At 38.6% G+C, this 27,450-nt stretch overlaps 1 protein-coding gene across 1 annotated transcript in view; it reads right to left on the bottom strand.

Moving 5' to 3' along the window:
- The window catches only part of dpyda (dihydropyrimidine dehydrogenase a), a 307,704-nt gene that overhangs the window by 24,367 nt on the left and 255,887 nt on the right, over positions 1-27,450 (bottom strand). The window contains exons 19-20 of the mRNA XM_079805615.1: positions 17,735-17,877; positions 471-650 (exon numbers count right to left, since the gene is read on the bottom strand). Coding sequence (XP_079661741.1) covers positions 471-650; positions 17,735-17,877 — 323 coding nt within the window. The remainder of the gene's footprint in view (positions 1-470; positions 651-17,734; positions 17,878-27,450) is intronic.

Genomic DNA, 27,450 nt, shown 5'->3' with positions numbered 1-27,450 from the left:
AGTCAAAAGCTCTTCTGGTGATTCAAACTTGGAAAAATGCAATCCATCTGCAAGACCTTGTGCGTACTTTAACCTTAGCCAGGTTAAAACTACTCCATTTGGTCCAAGTGCTTCGTTGTAGCAGAAGAAACAGTAAAATAGGGCCATAACGACTAAGCGCTGCACTATAATGTTCTTTCACCTTTGAGATTGCAGAAGTGCAAGCGGGCACTTTATGTATTGGACAGCGCTGTTATTACAAGGAATTTTACGAACTAACAACAAGTAAATGGATGGGAGCAAGTCCACGGGTGTAACGCTAATGCTGCATTAATGAGCACTTGTTCCTAAAGCTGTAGAATTATGGGAATTGCGTTTGGCTCCTTAATGGCGTGTCAGAGAACTGTAATAAGGAAAACAGAGTGGGAGGAAGTTTGGGAGGGGTAATCATCAGTAAAAGGGTGTTTTAATACAGCTGTGAAGTCTCTCACCCTTCCTTTGACTTGCTCCAGCGTAGGCACAGGCTTCCCCTTCTGATGGCGGGCCGTAGGCGGAGACTGGCCGTCCCAGTCCTGGAGCTCCTCAATGCTTTTCAGGTAGAGCAGGGCTTTCAGACCAGTGCAGTAGTCCTCGATCACAGTGAAGTCCTGGTTTTGTATCGCACTGCACACCTGTGTGAAAGCGCAAGATGAAGCAGTTTCTTTAATAATGGTTCAGGTCGGAGCTGTGGTCTAGTAATTAGAGCACATTATAGGCAATGCAAGTTTAAATCAGACTTGCAGCATTTCACAATTCCTATAATATTCCTGTCCTCTATTATTATGCTATAAATAAAAATGGCTAAATGTCTCAAATAAAAATCACAATACACCTCCACATACACGCAACATCACGGCAGAATGGCACCATCTTAAAGCTGCTGTAAGCATTTATTTTTAATACCACATATAAAATATCTCTACAACCAACCAACAAATATGACTGAAATAGGTGCATTGAGTCTCTGTGACAGCCCTAGAATCTGTATCTTTTTAGTACCATCAAAATTTTGGAGCAGAATTTTTTTGAAACGCACAAGAAATCTTCAGGTTTGCGGCAGTAAAAATAATTAAAGTAAACAATTAAAACAACATTTTATTAAAAAAAAAGTGAAACACACAAGACATCTCATGTTTGTGGCAGTAAACCCGGTGCAATGCGGCGGTAGGTGCGACAAAAGTGTTTTTTGCAAGTTCCAGCCCGTTTTCACGTCCTGCTCCATGTTTAAAAAGCAAATGCATTTGCGCCCATTTGTGCTCCCATGGGCATGCTGGTCTGAAAACGAGGTGTGTTCAGGCGCATTGTTGGCGTGTTACTATTTCGAGGCAACTGAAATAAAAAAATGTTTTTGTTATGTAAAGGGCACGTTAGTAATATGCGCCTATAGGCGGGTCCACAACACGCGTACACTCTGCTTATTACACACACAGGGACGCGCAGAAGCACACAAACATTTTTAAATATTAAAATTCCTCTCTGGAGAAGCGTTCAGTTTTCCGCTTGCAAATTTCACCATGTAAATAGCCAATCTGCCATGGATGCAAGCGCAACTGGCTTTTAAAGGGAACGGGAGATGAGAGTCTGATTGGTTTATTGCACGTTAAGCCCAAAACACACCCATGGCTCATTACGAGATTAGGTACAACCCTTTTAGACCATTTTTCCCATCGTTAAACTAGCGAAAGTGGATTCAGACATGCCTAAAGTGCACTTGCACCGTGAGCTTTAGACTTAGATGGTTAAAATAGGGCCCTATTATTGCAGATCTGTTTGATTCCATCATAATTTTGGAACACAAAAGAAGAAATGTTGCATGTACTAACCACTCTTTTGCATACAGTGTAATGAAAATGCAACATCTTCTGGTTTGCAATGTGAACAATTGTCACTTTCCATTGCGCTTGTCAGTGTGGATTTACTCGACTAAATTAGTAAATAAAGGCCACATTTTAATTTCTGGGTGAGATATCCCTTTAAGTTCTAACAATGTGAGGTTTGGTTCAAACCTACAATCTTTCAGATACCAGGTCACACCATTAACCACTAGGCTGCATGCAAACTAACAAACCCTTTCAAATAAATATATGCACAATGCACATATAAACATGCACATCTAGGGAGAGAGATAGAGAGAGAGAGAGAAAGAAATGAAGGTCATTAAAACATGTGCCATCCTTCAAATGAAGCTTCAAAAGACAAACGTCAGCATGCTGAATCAAAGCAGTACTACAACGCACATGGTCTGAAATGCAAAATACAATTGACCTTAAGAGAAATCTAATTCATTCTCTCATTACCGGCAGGGCACAGACGAGTCCGATAACGCAGAGCTTATACTCGCTCATCAACCGCACGTCAGCGCGCACCGGAGCCCTTTCCATTGACTCTGTTACACTTCTGTAGCTCAGAGACTGTGATATGCGAGGAACGCTTGAAGCCTGGCTTTGTGCAAGTGTCTACGCCACTTCAGATGGCAGTCACACCGCGTCTTAAGGAAGCAGATAAGACGTGCTTATCTCCTGGCGCTATCGCCGATCTGACATCAGCCAGAGTCAGCCCGAGAACTGCCTTCTTTCACAGGATTAGCATTCAGTCGCTTTGCAAATGCTCACAGCTGGTTCCTGACTCGACACGTAGACCTTTGCATCTCGACTCTCTCTGAGCTTGTATCTGATATCTCGCTTCTAGGAATGGGTTTGATAAAAGGTTCTTATGCATAACCAGTTTTCATTCCTTTTCATTCCTTTAACAGTTTTTGAACGATTGCAGTCCTCCGTCGATGCAGATGAAAAAACGCACTAAAATACTAAAGACAGAGTTTCCTGCAATGCTGAAACTGCTAGACTATATCGTATCATATAGGCCTATACATGAGACAAAAACTCATACAATAGCAGTAGCACTCACTACATCACGCAGTGAGTTGTTGCTCTGAATCATGTTTCATCAAATTGATGAAAATCACATTTCTATCTATCAGGCTAAGTCCACTACAGGCCCTGTCTCACATGGTGTTCCACAGGGTTCTGTTCTTGGACCTTTACCCTTCATCATTTACATGCGTCCCTTAAGCTCACATTATCCATCATCATGACTTTAACTTTCATTGCTATGCAGATGACCCGGCTCTACATTCATTCCCAACACGCTGCTCCTTTCCCCACCAAATGACCAGTAGTTTTCTCAAACTAAACACTGATAAAACAAATATACTTCTGGTTGGTCTACTTCAATTTGCATTCCGTCTCTGTGTTGACAATATTAATATTGCAATATTGATATCTGCCTTTTTCCACCTCCGGAATATTGCTAGTTTACGTCCGTTCTTAAATATCAATGACCCCAGTTCATGCTTTCATTACTTCCTGCCTAGACTACTGTAATTCTCTGTTTTTTTACTTACCCACTACAACCCTAAATAAGCTCTAATATATTCAGAACTCCTCACACATACCAATAAATCTTCCCACATTACTCCTGTTTTACACAGACTACATTAGCTACCCATTCGTTTCTATATGCAATACAAGATACTTCTCATCACATTCAAAGCCCTCTATGGTCTCGCCCCCCCCCATATATTTCTGACCTTATTCATATACACCCCTGCCCGCACTCTTAGGTCCCTGAATCTGGCCTATTGCTGGTCCCGCACCACAATCTAGCCTCGTTTGCTGGCAGGGCCTTCGGCATCGCTGCCCCCACACTCTGGAGTTCTATTCCCGAACATATTCACAGCCTCACATCATCATATGATTTCAAAGCCCATCTTAAAACATATATTTTTCTGTTATATTGTCTCATGTTTATTTGACTTACAATAGTAAAGCGACCTTGAGTTTGTAGAAAGGCACTCTATAAAATGTATTATTAAACACATTATCACATAGGTCTGGGGTGGGTATGTTAAATTATTTAAATGTGTAAATAACGAATTCATTCAAATAACACGTTAAATTAGTACAACCGGGCTAAAGGGGCTGTGCCGGTTAAGGTGCCTTTGATTTTATTTCCCTCTAAACCACTAGATGGCACAAAAACTTGCCATAGAACTTTCCAAAACGTCCGCTTTTCAAGATGCTCGTGGAAATTTGTCCGATCCTTGATGTGATCGATTTAAGTAGCAAATGAGAATCGATAAAATTAATTATATTCATATTTTGAGACAAAGGTCTTCTTAATGATTCAAATTCACTTTTGTTCAAGGTAATTAAATCAACAGTTTTTCAATAACGGAAGAATATGTAAAAGTATGGTATTTGGGATAAAAGGCACCCCTGCAGTTGGCGCAAAAGGCACAATAATTAACATGATAATATACAGCAGGCTGACTTTAACATTTGTTGACATGACAGTTAGATTCAGATGGTAAATATCATATATTAAGTTGGGTGTCCACTTTAGAGATAATCACTATTTATAATGAAACAATCATATTTGAAATATGATATTAATCATATCATATAATAACATATCATTTATTATTACTACTGTAAATCTATATAAAATTATTATGGGATCTCCTTCAAGGCTTTCAGAATTTTTACGTTTTAAAATGATTTTGTTTCTGTATTTTTAAAATATATTTTAATGACAGTATAGGCTATTTACTGAACAAAAACTAATTATTTTATTTATCAAAATAAACAGAAAATAGTACAAGTATTCGTTAGAAATTATTAAAAACATTATTTAAGCTAAAGTATTTGTATTAATACGGTGTGCCCCATGCTGCTGAGATCTGGGGAATTTGGAGGCCACGTGATGTAAAAGGAAATTCATAAGACCAGGCCCCTTTCTTCCATTGCTCCGTGGTCACTGTTTGTGCTTTCGGCGGTGGACAGGGGTGAGCATGGGCACCCTGACTGGTCTGCGGCTATGCAGCCCCATACACATCAAACTGCGATGCACTGTGTATTCTGACACCTTTCTACCAGAACCAGCATTACCTTCTTGAGCAATTCTAGCTACAGTAGCTCGCTTGTTTGACCACACGAGCCAGCCTTCGCTCCCCACGTGAATCAATGAGCCTTTGCCGCCCATGACCCTGTCGCCGGTTCACCACTGTTCCTTCCGTGGACCACTTTTGATAGATACTGACCACTGCAGACCGGGAACACCCCACAAGAGCTGCTGTTTTGGAGATGCTCTGACTCAGTCGTCTAGCCATCACAATTTGGCCCTTTTTTTCCCCCACAATTTTGGTTAAACTCGCTCAAATCCTTACGCTTGTCCATTTTTCCTGCTTCTAACACATCAACTTTGAGGACAAAATGTTCACTTGCTGCCTAATATATCCCACCCACTAACAGGTGCCGTGATGAAGAGATAATCAGTGTTATTCATAATGTTGTGCCTGATCGGATATATATATATTTAAAAAAAAACAACAACCTTAAAATAATGCCCCAAAAATAGCCCTGCTTTTGTTTAGTGAGAAAGGAGGGGGCTGCAAATGGAATCATTAAGGAACCCAAATCGTTAAGTGGAATCGGAAGCAGAATCATTACATTCCTAACAATTCCCATCCCTATTCCCTCCTCCTCACAGTCACAACAAAGACTTTCTCAGGGGGGAGGGGGTGCAGATCATTGGCCGTGCTGCGTCATTTGTATATTTAAAAATTAAATCCCACGCGGCATACCTCATGCTGAGAAAATGGAGGCATTTACCCTGGCTAGCGCATCTCTGGGAGATATGTTTTCATTAGAATTCTCATTTGCATAAAACTTGTTTCTCTTCCCGTTTATGCCACAGTTCGTATCTACACATCACAAACGAACGTTTGTTTTTTGAACGAGTCCAATTTGGTTCGGTGTCATTTCACCTTGATTTAACATCAACAAATACGCGAGTCCACTGATGCCTGCCGCAGAGTTTAACAATTGATTCGTAATTATTGCAGTTAACAGAGCAGACAACGTCAATAGGACACCGTTTTAACAGGTATGTGAGGATCTGCGTTCCTACGGAGGAAGGATGGGTGGGCTATTGTTCATCAAACGAAAACGATGAATAGATACGTATGCGTGTATGTAAAAAAACATGGGATTTAAGCTAACAAATGATTCATTATAATGAAAAGAACTGCGAACAAGACTAAACGGAGTGATCCTATGTCTGATGGGGCTGTACAATCCCAGGCTTGTTGCTCTGTGAACAGGAGTCGCTGCCCATTATTGCTTTTCATTTGATGCAGAACATCAAAGATATCCTGACCCAGAGTATTTAGCGCTAATGTGGCTGAGTCCTGAAATAAATTTGAAGTGAGAATTTCTAAGTAGTTTCCAGGCAATTGAGACGGCAGGTCCTTTTTATCTGCGCTGAAAACTGTGGTGGTGCATTGATTTCGACTCCTTCTGAGATCTCAGACGCTTTTAGATTCAGCGCTCCTGCTCTTTCCATCTCCCTCTACCCTCATCTTGCTCTCTCTCTCTCTTTCTGTCTGCTCTTTTATTTCCTGCAATAAAATCCTGGCATTTAGCCGTGCACCATCTCCCCCCAAAGAGATTCGGTTTGGCATCCAAATGTTACAATGACTATGCATGAAGCTCTTGTCCTTTTTGATTCGCACAGATTGACCAACACACCGGGAAAATACGAGCAACTGATATTTTGTCTAGCCCTTCAGGTAAAAGACTGCATCTTTACGGAAGTCACTGGAAGTAAATATGTTTCACAAACCACTGAACCAGGGGACTGTATTTAGTCAATACAGTCTAGTTTGGAGTCTAACAAGTGGATGTAACCTTAACGCTTTTTTTCTACAGATATAAGCATTCTTTCGTTTCTTTTTGTGCGTGGTCGCACAACTGGAAACGCCTGCCAATTTAAAGGGGTAGTTCACCCGTAAATTATAATTCTGTCATCATTTAGTCATCCGCATTTCATTCCAAACATGTATTACATAAACGCTGTACCTTGTTGTATTTTTGGCATAAACATACATTCGGTCAACAAACAACAGTATTTTCACTGCTTTTTAAGTTTGATGTAAAGCTTTTTATTTTAAAACCTAAATAAATACAGCAAACGTTGCAGTTTATTCTGTTTTTCTAAACATAGTAAAACCCAGTTTTATTAATATTTTGAAGCTACTGTACTTACAAATCCTGTTTGATCAGAACATTTCCAACATTTTTATTTTGGTTGTATACAAATAAATTTGTATTTGCAACTTAAAGCCACAATATGTAATTTTTCGCCGCTAGATGTCGCTTATTCAAAACAAAGGAGTAGCTTGATGATGCCTTGATTTTGCAGAGCTTTTAATATGCCGCAGACGAGCGCTTCCGCTACTTCCGCTCATGTTTATGTGGGGTAACGCAGCGCTATTTTATCATATTAGATACATTTGAGTGTGTTGAAAGTTATGTTAGAATGCTACTCTGTGTTCGCTCGGCGGCTACTATGAGACACTTGCAGTAAGCTAGATAAATATTAGGCATGGTAAAACATGGTACTCCAGATGGTAAATCAAGAAAAAAAGATATAAACAATAAGACTAACTGTGTTGAGCTATATAACAATCATTTGTTTTCTGTCGATGAATGTATCCAAACAGTTGCTCACCTCTCTAATAAAACACAAGAAATTATTTAGCTTTCAGATGATGTATCTCAATTAAAAAAAATGACCCCTATGACTTGTTTTGTGGTCCAGGGTCACATTTTATGTCTTCAAATAGATAAACTGCACATTGTGTTCTGGCTACAATATTTTTTTATATTTCACATCTATAATGTTGTAACTGCAACCCAAAAGCAACTTTGTAGAAACGTTGTGTGGTTTCTACTTGCTGCTCGTTAAACCATCATTTGTTTCCTCTCTACGGACACACTTAGTATATTATAAAACAAAATCCTGTTTTCTTTAAGTGCCATTTTAAAAATAACTTAAATGTTTAAGTTTAAGTGAGAGCATTTTCACAATGTTTCCATAACATTTGATTTAATAAGATGATAAGTTGATCTCCAATTGTCTAAATATATGTCTGAATTGTACATCTTTGTACTATAATGTAACCTAACTGCAACTAAAAAGCGACATTGTAAAAATGTTGTGGTTTCTGAAGCAGGCTGCTTGTTGAAAGCTCGCTTTGTGTTGTAGACAAATCTTTTGTTTTACACCCCTCTCTACGGAAACATTTAGCAGTTTGAAACGAAATTACAAAATCCTGATGCTTTCTAGGCCACAAGTCATTTTTACTACTTGATGACGGTCTATTTATTGCAGCTCGCAACTGTTTACATGCACCGGGAAGGACCCAAATTACAGTGTGGATCATTAAGATTGAACCAGCTCTGCCATTAGTGAAATATTGCTCCATTGCCCCCAAAGACCTCCCTATGAAAACGCTGTCCTGATCTCCTACAGCTGCCACTAAAAGCAGCTATTTTACTGTCTCATTATGACAGGCGAAAATCTATCATAACAGCCCAATCTTATTAAAGGAGCAGACATTATACTTTACAACAACACCGTGAGTGTGAACGTTTGACATCATTGCTTCAGTAAATGAAAGTCATTTGGCTGTGTTAAGCTAGTAGCATTCCAATATCTGTGGATTTTTCTTGAATAGTAGCAGGCGCTAAACATAGGTAGGTTACTTTTACACTATCACACATAAAAGTCAATACGGCACCATGAGGAGCCCTGGATCCCCTACAGGGTGATTGCAAAGCGATGTATTCGGTAATGAATCAACTAAAGAGTATCGATCGACAAGGGGATCACATTAGCTGCGGTAGAATAAAGTACATGCTTGCAGAAACCCAGTAACGTTTCAGAAATGTAGGTTATTAGCTCGCCTGCTTTGTCAAATAACGCTATGTAATTTGAATCAAGACAAAAAGGAACAAACATTTAAAGGCATAGAAATTATGTCATCATTTACTTACCCTCATATTGTTCCAAACCTGCATGACCTTCTTTCTTTTGAGTAACACAAAAGAAAAATATCTCTTTATTGCTTTTTGGCTCCAATGTTATTTGGACCTCAATATTATTCAAAATAATATTTTTTTGTGTTCTGCAGAACAAAGAATTTTCCTTTTTGAGTGAACTAAATCAACATACACTCACCTAAAGGATTATTAGGAACACATACTAATACTGTGTTTGACCCCCTTTCGCCTTCAGAACTGCCTTAATTCTACGTGGCATTGATTCAACAAGGTGCTGAAAGCATTCTTTAGAAATGTTGGCCCATATTGATAGGATAGCATCTTGCAGTTGATGGAGATTTGTGGGATGCACATCCAGGGCACGAAGCTCCCGTTCCACCACATCCCAAAGATGCTCTATTGGGTTGAGATCTGGTGACTGTGGGAGCCATTTTAGTACAGTGAACTCATTGTCATGTTCAAGAAACCAATTTGAAATGATTCAAGCTTTGTGACATGGTGCATTATCCTGCTGGAAGTAGCCATCAGAGGATGGGTACATGGTGGTCATAAAGGGATGGACATGGTCAGAAACAATGCTCAGGTAGGCCGTGGCATTTAAACGATGCCCAATTGGCACTAAGGGGCCTAAAGTGTGCCAAGAAAATATCCCCCACACCATTACACCACCACCACCAGCCTGCACAGTGGTAACAAGGCATGATGGATCCATGTTCTCATTCTGTTTACGCCAAATTCTGACTCTACCATCTGAATGTCTCAACAGAAATCGAGACTCATCAGACCAGGCAACATTTTTCCAGTCTTCAACTGTCCAATTTTGGTGAGCTTGTGCAAATTGTAGCCTCTTTTTCCTATTTGTAGTGGAGATGAGTGGTACCCGGTGGGGTCTTCTGCTGTTGTAGCCCATCCGCCTCAAGGTTGTGCGTGTTGTGGCTTCACAAATGCTTTGCTGCATACCTCGGTTGTAACGAGTGGTTTTTTCAGTCAAAGTTGCTCTTCTATCAGCTTGAATCAGTCGGCCCATTCTCCTCTGACCTCTAGCATCAACAAGGCATTTTCGCCCACAGGACTGCCGCATACTGGATGTTTTTCCCTTTTCACTCCATTCTTTGTAAACCCTAGAAATGGTTGTGCGTGAAAATCCCAGTAACTGAGCAGATTGTGAAATACTCAGACCAGCCCGTCTGGCACCAACAACCACGCCACGCTCAAAATTGCTTAAATCACCTTTCTTTCCCATTCTGACATTCAGTTTGGAGTTCAGGAGATTGTCTTGACCAGGACCACACCCCTAAATGCATTGAAGCAACTGCCATGTGATTGGTTGATTAGATAATTGCATTAATGAGAAATTGAACAGGGGTTCCTAATAATCCTTTAGGTGAGTGTATATGCTAAAAATGGTAAACGCTGCGTCCAAAATAGAATATATCATTACTTACAGTTGGTGAAAAACAGTATGCCAAGTAGTATGTCCGAATACACAGAATTCGAAAAATGTAGTACCCTGATGACCAATTACTTCCTGCAAGATTCTGAAGTGTGCATTCAATGGACATTTTACTTTCCCATGAGGCCACAGGAGAGGAGTTGTCAATGGTGGTGAATCGACACAACTGACGACGTTGGTCACATGACAACATGGCAAATGTATTCATACTAAATTTCATTCATACCACACACATTTATTCTAGGGGTTGCACAGACAAGTCGACTTTAATGCTTTGCCATGACGGTTTAAAGGGATAGTTTACCCAAAAATGAAAATGACCCATGATTTACCCTGACGTCGGATGTAGCGTAAGCGCTTTCAACTTCGAGAGGCGTAACACTTTCTTCGAAAGTTGAATACGGAAGGCGGTCTGGCAGAAGCTAGATATTTTACTAGATATTTTTAAGTTTTAAATATGGATATTTTTCTTACACAAACCAATCGATTCACTTCAGAAGGCCTTTATTAACCCCCGGAGCCATGTGGATTACTTTTATAATGGATGGATACACTTTTTTGGGCTTCAAAGTTTGGGCTGCCATTCACTTCCATTATAAAGCTTGGATTAGCCAGGACATTTTTTAATATAACTCCGATTGTATTTGTCTGAAAGAAGAATGTAATATACACCTAGGATGGCTTGAGGGTGAGTAAATTGTGGGATCATTTTCCTTTTGGGGTGAACTATCCCTGTAAGCTTTACTTAGACTAGTCACTGATCATGGCCTATAGAGGGCGCAAAAGGGTAAGAAATCTTTGAAGTCCACTTTTACGCTCTGTTTCCAACAGTTAAAATGACTAATAAATGCATACTCCCAGATCGCTCCGCAAGATATGTTTGATTATGATGCTCAAAATTGATCGAGTGAAAGCAAGCTTTAAAGGTCCCATGGCATGGCATTTTTCTATTATTTTATAATGTTTCCTGAGGTGTACTTATATTGTTAGTATGATTTTTACATCATAAAATGTCATAATTTAGAAATAAAAGGCATTTTTTCTATACTGCTGTTTGCCCTGTGGCTGAATGCACTGCTTCAAGAGGCATGTCTGCTGTGAGACTTCAGTAAAAACGCCCACTGTTGTGATTGGCTGACATCTTTGCATTTGATTTGAGCGGAGGGGGCGTGGTTTAACGAGGTCTACGACGCAAGAGCTGCTGCCAGAGAGACGGATGGACCGGAGTTCACTTCACATCAGTTCTGTCAGTCTCAGTTCAGTGAACTGTTTTAGTTACAGCATATACTTCAGGTTATTAGTCTATTTCTAGTCGGAGGGGCTGTCACTCATGTCAGAAAGTTAGTAACTTTAGTAAATTATGGATCAGCGCTGACTCGAGACGCGAACCGTTTAGAACGATTCAGTCCGATTTGGTGAACTGATTCGGTTCACTAAAAAGAACCGGTTCAAAAGAAAGATCGTTCGCGAACCGGACATCACTAATGTACCAGAGACTGAGCTCAGCGATTGCTAACAAAGTTATTTATAGTAACTACTGAGTTATGAGAGCGCTGTCAGTCAGTGCGAGTTTATTGTGTTTGTATTTGAGAGTTCTGAATAAACACGAGTCCCAGTCACACCGAGTCCGTCTTCATCATTATTACCAACTTTGTAACACATGCAAAGTACCATTACAGCTGTCGAGAAGAACGAGTTACGAGTAAGTGTTGATAATACCATTATTTTTAGATATGTTCCTATCATATGTAAAGCGTCAGTGACGCGCATTGAGTACACAGCGCAAACAAAGACACAACAGCAGTAATCGAATGTAATCCAGTTTATTGTGGAGCTAGGCTGCCTAGCCCGGATACCCTCATGCTTACCCCCCTTCTGCTTAATCTCGCGCCGCGTTTGGTGCCTCTGCTGTGGGCCAGATGCAGTACTGGGGGTCGGGGATGTTGAAGGCCGAGCCTCGGCATGTATAAGGTTTATCTCTAAAGATGTTACTCTGCTGATGTTGAGCAGAAACGACTGTATGCACATTGTAGAACAGATAGACGCGACGAGGACGTACAAAAACACTGACTCACAAGATAGAAAACACGAAAACACCGCTCTGTCGGGAGAGAGAAAAGCCGCAGCGTGTGCACGAATAATAAATAATTAGCTACACATAAGAAATCACTGATCACAGATCAGAAGGAACTGAAAAAAGACTTCTGTTTTCATTTGTACATCCAAACACTGAGAAACTGCCAGCGTTCACTCGTTCACAAGCATCAATGATCTGACTCGAGCGTTTGCATGGGCGTGCCAGATTCTCTGGGCGGAGGAAAGGGAGGTAACCGTTCCTGCTTGGACGTCAAACCAGGAGACTTCAGGATTGGCTCGTCTGGCCTGTCATTTTCTCAAAGGCAGAGAAAGACAGCCAGAACTCAGGTTTACACCGATCAACATTTCTATCCACTTGGGGACAATATTCAGGCTAGGGGAACTCATATTAATGTTGAAAAACCTCATAAAATGAAAATTTCATGCCATGGGACCTTTAAACAGCTTGTTGTGCACATAAGTTAATCGCTGTTCTAAATGAATGTGCATTGTAATGCACACACATACAGACAGTAGATCACACATAACATGCTGATCACAGAAATGTAGTCAGTACTGTTGTGATTATCAATAAAATAGCTTAGAAAATGAAAAGTTCTAGCATGTATTTCTTAGTAACTAAAACCCACAGCTTCACTATTAATAGAGAGATGCTGCCAGGTAGAATTAATTCACACACAGTTGCTCACTCACTAATGCATTCATATAAATATTATCTTTACTCTGCTACTTTATCTGTATCCGATTTAGGACGAGCAGAAGTCTGTGAGAAATATAACGGCAAAGACAAAAGAACTGATCAAACTAAGCTGTTATATAGGCGCAATAGCCTCGTGGGCAGCGCAGTGGCATATTCCATAGGCAACCCACGTTCGAGTCTCAGCTCGAGGTTCAGTCGATGACGACTCGACTTTAATCACATAAATGTCGACTTTTAAATAGATATATATTATAAATACTTATAGTTATAAATACTAAATAGAACACACTTTTTTGTGTCACAAGGTAATTTTCAAACCAAATTTAGTATGGGATTTCAGACGCAGCAAAAGACTTTCACTGTTTAAAAAAATAAAAAACCCTTTCAATTCATACTATTTTCTGTGGCGAGGTTGACGAGCGAGAGACGTGGGAGGAGCGAGCGAGACCGGTGTGTGATTGAGAATGAGCGTCAACAGCGAGGCACACCGGTCTCGAGTCCTCTCATGAGGGAGCCCGGAGGCATATAAGGACGAGCGACACAAGTGAAGGACAAGAGAGGACTTCATTGTTGTTTTGTTTATGTTTTGGTATGTGTGTGCGCGGCAGTCGTCCGTGAGGGGCTGCCGCTTTTACTTTCATTTTGTGTTTATTGTTTGATTAAAGTCTTTTAACGTTCGCCGGTTCCCGCCTCATTCTTCCCATATCAACAAACTTCATTACAGACACTCAAACATTCCAAAAATGTTGCAATTTGGGGAGGTTTTCAGGTTTTTTTGTTTTTTAAAAAAAAAAAACACATTATATTGTCATTTTAAGGAAACCAAACAGAAAACCAACCAGGTTTCACATGTTTTATTTTGGTTTTATAAAAATAAGACGTATTTTTTAACTAAACTTGAATCATTTTTTTTGTAATCCAAATGTGTCTTGCATTTTAGCGATATAAAATTTGCAAATGAATCATTCTTTTGAACCAATTCTCTCAAATGATTCAGGACAATCTGCAAAACATTTGTACATCACTCAATCCAAATCGGGTTGATTCAACAAGCATTCTTAAAGGGATAAACCATCCTAACGAACTGATTTGCTCAAATAAATATTTACAATGCTAATCTCGACATCCCAATGCTAATCTGAGCTCTTTATCAGAGCGACAAAGACAGCCGGTGTATCTGACATCATTGTGACATACAGTCTGTGCAGAACGTGGAAGAACCACAGCGATGAACTTTGAGTTATGATTTTAATAAAGGATCTGCTTTTCTCCAGGATGCCGTGCATCATTAGAATGAAATGATCCGTCTTTTTTTGCACACATTTGCTTGACTTTTAGAGAAATTTACACCAGAAAGACGGCAGGTATCACCGAAGCTCTGCACCATTATCTTTACGGTTTGGCAATTCTCTTAGTTAATGGGATAAATCAGGCTCTGGTTCCAACATACCCTATATCTTGTCTTCAATAACCAAGGAAAGTCAAAACTCCACAGGTTCAACACTATTCGCTCCGGAGAAATCAATGCAGGATATGAATGGACTTCATTATATTATTTGTTCTTGGGAGAATACTTTTGATGCGGCGTCGAATCGATGTGTCTGCTTAGAAACAATAGCGCGAGCGCCTACAGCGTTTGTGTTTACACCGAGACGTTTTTGTGTCTTTTGAAGAGCCTGATTCTCCCATTCAGTCCTTCCCAAGTCCCTTCAGTTCCGACTACAAGTCTCGCTGATTGCAACAGTTCGAATTACAGCGCATTCTTTCAACCGCCACCGTTCCTTATCCAAAAGGTGGTTCGTTCTCCATTGACCCAGACCTGACCTGAATTCGACAGGCGCGTGGGGAACGAAACCAAGCCAGGCCCGGTTGAGCAGGTTTTATCCTTGAGGATAAAACACTGCAGAGGAAGCGGCAATCAGAATCAGTTTTCGGCGCTGATGAAGCACACAGATGTGTGTTGCATGCAGTTTCTCAGCAGTCAGACTCTTTGATGTGTTTGAAAGGACGTGTGCCACAGCGGGTGTTCTCGCCAAACTCATCTTCCACATCCAAACCCCACGATTCACAGCACTAATCCTCCACTAAACCCAAAATATTAACACAAAAACACATTTTCTTTCATCACTTGCAGAACATTTCTAAAGCAAGGAAAGCATCACAAATAGTGATTATATTGTGTAAGATGAAATACAAATTACGGCTTTTTAAAGCGGTGGATCTGTAATTGAAAGCATTATGATTCTATCAAGAGCCCGAGTTATTCTGTAATTAAATTTTCATATTAACTCAAAGGACAAATGTCTGAATGCAAAAAGGCTCTTCGGATCCCAAGTGTTCCCACTGAACAGGTACGAGAGGGAAAGACATTACGGAAACATTAAATCAACCTTTAAAAATAGTAAATGCATTTATTCAAAGATAGAGATTCAATTTGCATACAGATTCTCTATTTGATTACTCCCCAGACACGAGCAAGCCATGATGTGGAGAGTTTAGAAACACTTTTCAATCTGCAATCTAAATATTATGCTTAACTATACTGTATCTCATTTACAACAAAGTTTTCTAATTAAAACTTTGTATACAGCTGAGACAAATGCAGGGCTGACAATACCAATTAAAAGTAATTGCGTATCAATGCACAAACACAATGCACACCATGACAAATTGTGTCATAAACTAGAAACATATTTGGACTTGAGTTGCTTAGATTATTCATTATGGTGACGTCACACAACAAAGCAACCTCTTCCAGGTTCTGATGATGAGTTTGAGCAGCCCTGTGGTTCTAATGAGCTATTAACTATTTCATGAAGTAATAATGTTTGTTAATGCTAATGAAAGCTATTATAAAGCAAAACACTACTGAAGCCAATTAAAAAAATCTTGCATATGAAAGTACACAGTTAAAAATAAAAATCAGGCATGCAATATGCATCTTTACTGCTTTAGCGCACTTTTTTAAAATACTTAAAGAGGGGGTAACACACACAGTTTCAGCCAATCTCATGTTCATCTTGAGTACCTTTAGAGTAGCATCGCATCCTTCATATCTCAAAAAAGTCTTTAGTTTTATTAGATTTATAAAAGACAGATAAGCTGCACCGACTCTTTCCGAAAACAGCCGAAATCGTGGAGGAGTGCAGTGTCACACACATGCACTGCATCCAACGTTTCCTTAACGCCGGGAAGCTGAACAAGGTTATATTTCCCTCAACCAGAAACACACTTCTTTAGTGACATTGTTGATGTTGAGGTCTAAAAACAAAGCGCTGCCGACAGCTCCTGTAACCCGAACGAAGCACGTTGATGGGCGCGCTCTCGCATGCGCTCTTCCTGGAGAAGTGCCCATACAAGGAATTCCACCCATTTTGACGTAATATATGGCACAGTGTATTTGGCACAGAAATGCTCTGTCATACATCCAACAAATGTTTTAAACAATTTTGGCCATGTTTAGCATGAGAATCCAACTCTTTAACAGTGTAAATAAGTCAGAATGCATGAAATAGCATTAGACCCCCCCCCCCCTTTTTTCATTGACATTGTTGAAACTACTTATTATATTTTTTAATAGTACTCCAATTTATCAGTATTATTTAATTGGTATATCCTTTCACAAACAGTCATTTTTTCCCTTTTTGATCTTCTACCGTGGTCTTATTAATATAAAATCCTCATTAGATAATATTTGACTTTATATTTGTTAAAGTACATGGAATGCTTTTGCAAAAAAGTCCAACTGGTCTTATTATAACAAGTGATTTATGGTTTCAGCATTTTTTGTTCAGCCTTGAAAATTGTCTTGGACAGAGACATCCGAAATTGAATACTTCCCTACTATATAGTAGTAGTATATATGTGACAAGAGTAGTATGTCCGATTTCACAGTACTTGTAAAATAGTAGGCAAAGAGTACCAGGATGACTAACTACTTCAGGCAAATTTTTGAAGTGTGCATACGATGGACATTTTATTATCCCATGATGTCACAGGAGAAGATTTGTGAATGGCAGTGAAGCGACACAACTGAAACTGGTATGTCAACATGTAGTCCATACACACTACACATCACATAATTTATTTTCATCAAGAGTTGGATTCATTTTTGGTCAAGATCTTGTAATGACAATGCAAGAGTCCAGCACTCTGTAAAGTCTCCTCCAGCACATCCCAAAGACTATCAATGAATTTAAGGTCTAGACTCAGAGGAGCCAATTCATGTGTGAAAATGATTCTTCATGCTCCTTTCACAACCATTCTTTCACAACTTGAGCTTGATGAATCTTGACATTGTCATTCTGGAATATGTTTTCCTACATGGTTGTTTAAGAAATGAAAAGCTACACACTCCATCAATTAGGGTTGGAAGAACTGTTGCTAAACATATAACATGCTAGAAACATAAAAATCACTGCAATAATGATCCAATCATATACTCTTGAGCATTTGCCAATTTAAATCCAAACAGCAACTTTTTTTTAGCGGTGGCGAAGTAATAACTTATTCAAACGAAGTACCTACTCAGAGAGTATGCAATTACCCTCTATGACTTACCTGTAACACGGTGGCTCCTGCATGGAGGAACTGCAATCCGGACTCTGCAGAGTCGATGCCCCCAGTGGCCAGAATGGGAAAACCAGGCAGAGCTTTCGCTATGGCGGACACTGCTCGCAATGCTATGGGCCGGATGGCATTTCCTGCACAAATGCAAAAACAAATGATCACTCACTGCAACCATTTTTAAACTTTATTACATGTAAATAAAATTAAATAATATATATTTATTTTAATTAAAAAATATATATAAAATAAAATAATATATATTTATTTTAATAAAAAAAATACATAATTTTATATATATATATATATATATATATATATATATATATATATATATATATATATATATATATATATATATATATATATATATATATATATATATATATATATATATATATATATATATATATATATATATATAAAAACAAAATAATATAAAATAATGTCCCTTGTGAAGATCTCAGATGGAAGGTCTACAGCAGACATAAATCATCTTTGCTAAACGGCATCTCATCCTCTAAAATTTCAGGCTGAGATTCTCTAGGGAGCGCTGCGCCTCCTTACATTACACCCTTTATTTATTTACCTGAGCCGCAATGTCTTGAATAAAATTAAAACCTCTGATCTGATCCTGCTGACAGACGGGGCCGTTTATCACATTAGATTTAACTTCATTTCACTGGCAGCCTTTTTTTCCCCTCATTGATCAGTGGGAGACATTGTCTCTCCTCATTTGGCACTGGTGTCACTAAAGACAAAGAGCGCGGGCCAGCGCTCTCTCCCACACGCTAAATGACCCTTATTAATGATACGGAGGACTCGCGTTAAAGGAACACCGTCTCAGTCGATCATCTCTGAGGAAGCATGTAAAGTTAATGGTGGCATTTGTATATAACAGAACATGTGAAACAGCAGCAAATATATTCAAACATAGGACGCACATTCATCCTACATAACATAAATTAGGGATATTATGTGTTTCCACAAAAAAAGAAACTCTTAGGAAAGAAAAATCCACAAATTATATCTTTTTAACAACTCAACTGTTAAATAAGGTTAAATTGAAAGAATATGAATACTTTTGCTGATGTATCTCGATTCTCAAATTTTTATCCTGAGAAAAAGACATAAGCAATCTCCTATGCATCTTCATTGAATCATCTAGAGCTTCTAATAAATCACAACAATGTCTCAAACTGCGTAACACAAGAATTAACCTCATTGGTTCTCGCAGAAGCTCAATCGTGCTGCGTAACACGAGAATTAACCTCATTGGTTCTCGCAGAAGCTCAAACGTGCTGCGTAACACGAGAATTAACCTCATTGGTTCTCGCAGAAGCTCAAACGTGCTGCGTAACACGAGAATGAACCTCATTGGTTCTTGCGGAAGCTCAAACGTGCTGCGTAACACGAGAATGAACCTCATTGGTTCTTGCTGAAGCTCAAACGTGCTGCGTAACACGAGAATAAACCTCATTGGTTCTTGCAAAAGCTCAAACGTGCTGCGTAACGCGAGAATGAACCTCATTGGTTCTTGCGAAAGCTCAAATGTGCTGCGTAAAACGAGAATGAACCTCATTGGTTCTTGCGGAAGCTCAAACGTTCTGTATAACACAAGAATGAATAACATACATAAAACGATTGTGTATCTTCAGAAAATGTGGACTAAACCGTTTAACTCATATTCGTTTTACAATCTCTTTATGAACTTTTTAAAGCGTCAAAGTGGTAGTTGCATAGCTGTCAATGGAGGGACAGAAATCTTTTAGATTTCATCAAAAAAGATCTTTGTGTTCCGAAGATGAACGAAAGTCCTACAGTTTGGAAAGACACGAGGGTGAGTAATTAATGACAGAATTTTCAATTTTGGGTGAACTATCCCTTTAAAAGTGCATTTTCATAGAAACATCTGAGATTCATCTTTTGCAACAACATTCTGTGCACAAGCCAATGAAAAATAGAGCATATTTGAAAAGCTATGTAATACACTGACACCCATTTCAGTCTACTTAGTCAGGGGACACTTAGCAGGTCTGCCAGCTGACACTCAAATCTAATCCAGCGGATTTAAATGGAAGGAGGAACCATATTCAGCGGCCATGCAGGAAGCGCTTCTCAGGAGGAGATACTGACACCTCTAATTGCATTAGAAATGGATGAGCTACTCTCAACGACTGCAGCCTCTCCACAGGTAGAACCCTGTCACCCCGGTGCTGTTTACAAACACATGGGGGAAAAAAATTGCTTTTATGAGACTCTGATGGACGAAAAAGAAATAAAAAAGGGGCAAGGGAGGGCGTAGAAAGATTGACAGATGGTGTCAAGACCCTCGTTTTCTTATTGGGAAACAACAAGCCTCATTGTTTCCATATGATGTTGTGTGGCGTGTTGTCATGGTTAGTCTTGCAGAAACCGTCGTCAGGTCACTAGAGGGGCTGTGTTTGTGGGATGGAGGGGGGAGAGAGAAAGCTTCTCATCTTTGGTCAGTCCGAGGCGCTTACTAAAACGCAGCACGTCACACCTGCTATTCCGATGAATAATTCCGAGCACAGGCGGATGTACGGAGGAATCAGGCAGGACACTGAGACCTGAAATTTGGCATCATCAAACAAGAAGAAGAAAGGCAATAGGAGAAAAAAAAAATCACGTACAAGGAGAGGCAATTAGGGAAATACACACAGACCTGACCTATGGTATGATAATGAACATCCTGTCGAACTCCCTCAAGCGTACACACACACACACACACAGAGTGAGAGAAAATGCTGGGAATGGTAATTGAAACTGAGGAAATATACAAGAGCTGTTCATTTGTTTCAGAAGAGCATAAGTCATTGACACAGAAAGGTTGCAGAAGGTTTCACAAATCTGTATTTTGTGGATGAAACTGACATGCGGAATCAGATGTGAGAGGAATTAGAAGTCAAGGAGAAAGATATGAAAATATAGATGAAAAGCAGGAGCTTGAGGGCATGGTGGAGACGTCAAACATGCACACCCATCATTATCAAACTGTGTTAATGACTAATGGGTAATGCTCACAGAGAACGGCCGAGCTCCACTGGGTTTGCCATAAATATTCGTCTTCCATAGCTATATATTCAGATTTCCATAATTAATGGAATTTGCGAAGGCTAGTGATGCTTCACTATTACTCTCGGTCATTCTTTGGGTTAGGGATTTGAACAGACCTCGAACTCGCACACCATTTGCACTACAGACATGAATGCTACTTTAATATTTAAATGAGCTTCTTTTACATGCACAATAAACTGGGTGAAAAAGTAATACATCCCAGAGTTTCACTGATGGATGGTAGGACCTGATCCCCATCTAGAGAAACTGTAGAATATCATATACACTTAAGTGTGGACTCTTAGGCCAGTAAAAAAACATCCAAAACACACTAGGGCCCTGTTTACACCTGGTATTAAGATGCATTTTGGTCGATTGGATCACAATTAGACGAGGGAGACTCATACCCGTTTACACCTGGTGTTTTAATACTTTCAACCACTTCTGTCCTGATTTCTTCGAGGGGAGGGTCTACGGGTGGGTAAATGTATGGGATTTTTCAGATCTTTCTATCTAAATAAGCTAGCGCAATTTACATATGAACACGATGACGGAAAAACATATGGAGAGCAGCAGCTTTCATTCGGCTCTGACAGCTGAAAGACTTATTTATGCTGCTGCTGCTGTTGTCACTGTTATTTAGCGGTCTCGTGTTTCTCGAGTTCATATTTTTACTGAATTACAATTTTTGACCATCATCATGTTTGAGATTGACATTAGACATGTGTTGAGGTGTTGAGCTATATGCTCTTCTCATTGCAACTTTTGTAACTTATTTGCCCAGGTGAAATTGTGGGTGAAGTGTAAACTGTGTGCCTAGTTTTAAGAGGCAAATGATGTTCATGTCGTGTAGCTAACTTAAAAAATCAAACATGGAAATAAACATGATTGTAGCTGCTTGCATTGTTTAACATTGTTTAGTTGCCTTGACAATAAGTTTTAAGTTCAAAAGACTACCTGCTACTCATTTCAGGAACAAAAGTTTTTAAGTTTACTAACTGGAGCTAATTATTTGAGTTAACTTAAAAAATTTTGTGCAATAGGCTGCTTTATTTTTTTCAAGTTGGCTCAACTTGTATTTTTTAGTTGTCTTGACAAGAAATTTTAAGTTCAAAAGATTACCTTGTGCTCATTAGATGAACAAAAGTATTTAAGTTGATTTTAAGTGCAGATTAGTTGAGTTAACTTAAAAAGCTGAATGCGATAAGTTGCCTTATTATTTTAAGTTAGCGCAACTATTTTTTTTTTTACAGTGTACGTTTTTCGACTTTAAACCAAACTTGGGTGTTTATGTTTTAGGTTAGTAGGCGGAGAGTCGGCTCTTTTGCGGCTTTTCGAGTCTACACTATATGAAAGCAATATGGTTGAATGGGTTTTCCATTACCTCTGGAAGTGGTCGAAAGTGGACACGTTGAAAACGGTTTAAACCCTGTTCATACCTGTATTTCATACCTCCTGAAATAAAAATGAATTAATTAATTAATTTAGCATTAAAACGCATCTTAATACTAGGTGTAAACAGGGCCTAGAAACCATATAGAAACATGCTAAAAACCACTTAGCAATCAGATACTAAGCCAAAAAGATCTTAATTTTTGTCTTGTTTTCTGGTAAAATATCTAAATAAACAACTTTAATTTAGATACATTTATGTGAGAAGCAAATTGCAAAAGAGATTGTTTTTGAGGATTAATTGGTCATTAGTTTTTGTCAATTTGTGAGAAACCTCAAATTGTGGCTGGTTTTAAGGGGAAAAACAATTTGCATGTATTTTCTCAGAACAGAATACATTATTTGAATATAATTTGAATAAAAATGATTAAAATAAACAAATACAATTAAACTGATCTTGTTTTAGAGATGTTCAGATATTTTTTTATTATAGAAAACTAGACACAATACAGAACAAGAACAATACTGTGCGAACGGAACAGGACTTGATTGTTCACCGTGATTTTGCCAAGACATGTTCCTGGATCAACATATTTTGAAAATGTAGTTTTACCCCTAATAACTACACAAATTATCCCTAAAATCAGAGGGAAATGATAGGTGAAGAACACTGATGTAGAAGCACCAAACCCTGGTTGTAAGCCTAAACTTGACATAAACTGTAAACTCGTCCCTCAAATCTGATTGGATGATTGGAATGTTGTTCAAGGATCAATAAAGATGTTGATCCAGGAACATGTACCTGGTGAAATCATGTTCTTCTGGCTGGATTGGACTCTTGAAAAAGATCAAAGGTGATAAGACTTTTCAGTTTTATGGACATCGGCATCTTTGATATTACTTTGGAGACTCTCGCTACAGTTACTGGTAAGAGAATACGGACTTGACTCCTGTTGCACGTTCATACAGACAGTATTTGAAATGCTACTGTAAATTGCTGTGTTGAACAGGGCATTTGGAGACTCACACCTGTAAGTAAATGCAGCGGCTATTTGCACCAAGTGTAAATAGCAACTAGATTCTATTTACACTAAGTGAAAATATTTTTTTTTTAGCGATAGATGGTATTTAAGTGCAAATAGCTGTAGATGCTATTTACTAAGTGAAAATAGTGATATATTCTATTTACACCACGTAAAAGTAGTTCTTTGCAATATGTGTAAATAGTAATTAGATGCTATTTATACTTTATTTTGACAGATACAAACTCTATTTGCAGCTCAGTATTGTTGTACATAAACAGGATGCAATAATAACAGAGTGTAAATGATTATATTTATTAAAATTATTAAATGGATGCCGCCTTAATGGGAAAATAAAAGCCCTCCCTACACCTACCCCTAACCCAAGAAATGTTTTTATTATTATAATTAAACATTTCATTAGACACTTTATTTATATTTTTATTTATATTAACATTTTCATAATTTGTATTGACAGTAAATGCCTTTCCGATGTGATATGTGAGGAAAAGAGAGAAGAGCGAGCTGTGCAAAAGGTGGATTCGATTTGATCGCATCAAAACCAAGATATTTACGCCTTATGCTTTACTGACTGTGCCACTGAAAACAATATGTCCGTAAAAAACAGGCATTGTTAGGTGGAGTTAGTGCGAATAGCACTTGCCAATAAAACACACTATTTGCACTTGGTGTAAATTGGCACTACGGTAAGTAAATGCGGTTGTCAATCTTAAAAAATGGACGTGGCCAAAGAGAATTAGGATGCGTGTCGACCCGAATGTTTTTAGCCAGTTCTGCTGAAAAAGTCTAGCTGTGAGCACTTGAGAAAATTTTTGGCAGCGTTTTTTTCAATTGAGACTTTGCTTGATATGATACGTAATATCCACGGAAGTGTTACTAGTATCTAATTTCACAAATGGTTGGTTTCTGTATTGTTTCTATATAAAAATGTTGAGACAATGTAAAGTATTTGCTCTGGCTCTTGTTTTAAAGTATTTTGTTCCGTTATTATTTACATTTACATTTATGCATTTGGCAGACGCTTTTATCCAAAGCGACATTGTTACATTGCGACTTACACTACATTTTTCAACTAAATATCCAAATAAATCTAATTATTAAACTAATTTAACCATATAATAGGGCTGTAACGATTTGACCCCCCAACAAAAACCTTGATTATTTGAACATTTTACCTCGATTACGATTAATGAACGATTATTTTGCTTTTTTTCTTCTTCTTTTTTGCGCTTTCCATTTTTTGCCCTCATGAGATTTTTGAGTAAGTTCCTTAGAAGGTTTTTACTGTAAATAATTTCTACTATTAAAGATGGATTTTTTTTTTTTTTTTTTATGAAAAAGTGCAATTCTTTGTGATTTTAAAATACTTGAAGGAAACGGTTCACTTTCAGCAGTTATTGTCTATGGGGCAGATTTCTGTTTGTCGTACATCAGATACAGATAAATTAGCACAGTAGGCCTAGATTACATTTATTAGAATGCATTAATGAGAGAGTGATTGTGTGTGAATTACTCATACCGTCTCTATTCATTATGAAGCTGTGGTTTGTACTTACTTCAAAGGTATTAAAATATATGCCTATACCGGTTGAGTTTCTAAGCTACTTTAGTGACTTTACTTTAGTCACAGGACGGTGTTGACACTGCGTTTCTGCGCTCCTCTCTGCGCGCGATCTTCACGTCATGTGCGAGCTTCTGTCTGAATGTTCACGTGTCACAATATATGAAAGAGGTCTGCCTTCAGGGCGCGCGCGCTTTGTCAGAGACGCGACATGGCTCGGCTCTCTGTGTCACAGAAAAAAGCTGAGCACTGAACGGATAAGTTTTCCGTTTTGTTGTTTTTGAATAGTGCACAATCGCTTTAAATGTCTTTAAACGCATTTACTTGACAAACTTTATGAGCAATCTGGATTCGGGGCTTGCGCGCGCTGTCTGTGTGTGTGTGTGTGTGTGTGTGTGTGGCAGCGCATAGGCTACAAGAACAGCAATTAACTTACCTGTATAAACTGTAAAACATGCAGTTACTATAGTGATTCTGGGCATCTATAAACAAAGGTAACTGCTCCTGCATCTCTGTGTGCCTGCAAACTGCACTTGATGTGACTGACGGGGCGGAGTCACGTGACTAAAACCGAAATAACCGACATGGGGAAAACACGTCGGTTAGAGGTTCTGAATTTCGGTTTCGATTATTTTTTGATTAATCGTACAGCCCTACTAGGGATGCAACAATACAGTTAGTCCACAGTTCAATACATACCTCGGTTTTTAACCACGGTTTTCGGTTCGGTTCGGTTCTGATGGCTTGTCACATACATTTTTTGTTATTCTATTCTTAGGCGACAGGAACAGCAAGAGGTTAAAGAGAAAAAAGACTATTTTTTTATTGCAATACTCTTACTTTATTTTACTTAAAATAATTGAAAAACCTTACTTAAACTTAAAACTTTACTTTAAAAAAAACCCTTGTACACATTCCTAGTGTATTGGATAATATAAAATAAATATATATAAAGATTTACACTGGCAGCTCAGAGCTGTACAGCAGCATTTAAGTATGAAATTGAATTAATAAATGTAAAAATAAAACACTACATAGACTTCACTATAAAATATACACTGATTCTTAGCTACTGTATTAGTTTTTCAGTCAAGAGCAGTGAGTGATTTTCTCTTTGTCTTTTGTTGTTGTATTAACATTAAAGGGATATTTCACTCAAAACTGAAAATTCTGTCATCGAGAAATGAATATAGGTTTGAAACAATATTAGAGTGAGTAAATAATGACATCATTTTATAGGTGAACTGTCCCTTTAAGGACCGCGTGTTCACTGCGCTGCTAATAAAGACACGATTGCGATTTTACTTTCATTTTAGACATAATCGACTGTGTTTATGTTAACCTTGTGTGAATTTGACAGTATTAACGCAGTAAGACGACTACTTAGTTCAGTATTCACGTGTTTGACAGGCTTTTAGTGCGCGCGCTCTGAAAAGCGCATGTTAAAACCGCGCACGTGAATGAAACCGGCAAGGCTTTAAAACGCATGCAAATAATGAACTTTCATGATTGTGAATAACTATAGTGTTCCGTGAGTATAACTCCACCACTAACGTGTGATGTGAATGTATGTCGCGTTGTTCAGTATTGGGATGGAGGCAAATTATAGAATTTGTAGAAAAATAATTAATTAAATGCGATACCGAAAAAATAACGCAATTCACAAGCGCGTATTGAACCGTGAATGCCGTACCGAACGGTTCAATATTATATTGAGAATTGTGGCATCCCTAATCCCTACCATATAAACTAAATTACTGGTCTAAAGCCCACACTGTCACTGTATGATAATTGAAATGAACTGATGACATCACCGTTTTCTCCAGAATGGCTATACGGCTGAATAAAATTATGTTGCATTATTTTCCTGTTTAACACTGTAAAGCTGCTTTGAAACAATCTGCATTGTTAAAAGCGCTATATAAATAAGGTTGACTTGACTTGACTTGACATTGCATTCAAGGTACACATTTAAAAAATTGTGTCAGTTCTGTCAGTTCTTGCTTTCCCTGGGAATCGAACCCATGACCTTGGCGTTGCTAGCGCATCCTCTATTGTTTGAGCTACAGGAAAGTACAAGTATTATGAGTAATAAATGATTATAAGTATTAAAAGTATTATGCCGCTTATTGTCATCTGTTGACGTTGTACAAACATAATGTGGAGTTTGGTCGGCATTGTATTTGTCCCGCCCCTCCTCGACTGTGATTGGATGGTTGGGTAAAAAGCGACAGTGATGAGTGCTCCGTTTTACTCAGTGTTGAACATTCAACTCTCGGTAAAAAATGCTGAGTGCTCAGCGCTTGAGTGTGAAATAGACGCTCAGCGCATCGTTACGCTCATGGCGTTCTAAAAACGTGCCGCTCCCATTGAAAACAATACAAAAAAAACACTTTGGTGGACACACGGCCTTAGGGCATCCACCTAGAAACCACCCAAGATATTCTAGAGTAGTTAGCAACACCATGATAACCGCCCACAACACACTAACATAATAGTGGTGGATTTTGCACAGACAAAAACTGCAAAAATATAGTTCAAAATTATAATTCTGATTTGTTTGGCCACACAAAACCCACACCTGATCTCCCTGACGGACCCATCCGCTGTCTTTCCTGACAGTCACATTAGTATAA

The sequence above is a fragment of the Gobio gobio genome (assembly GCF_949357685.1).
Source record: "Gobio gobio genome assembly, chromosome: 23".
In the NCBI taxonomy this organism is placed as follows: domain Eukaryota; kingdom Metazoa; phylum Chordata; class Actinopteri; order Cypriniformes; family Gobionidae; genus Gobio; species Gobio gobio.
This window is presented reverse-complemented; position numbering and strand designations above follow the sequence as displayed.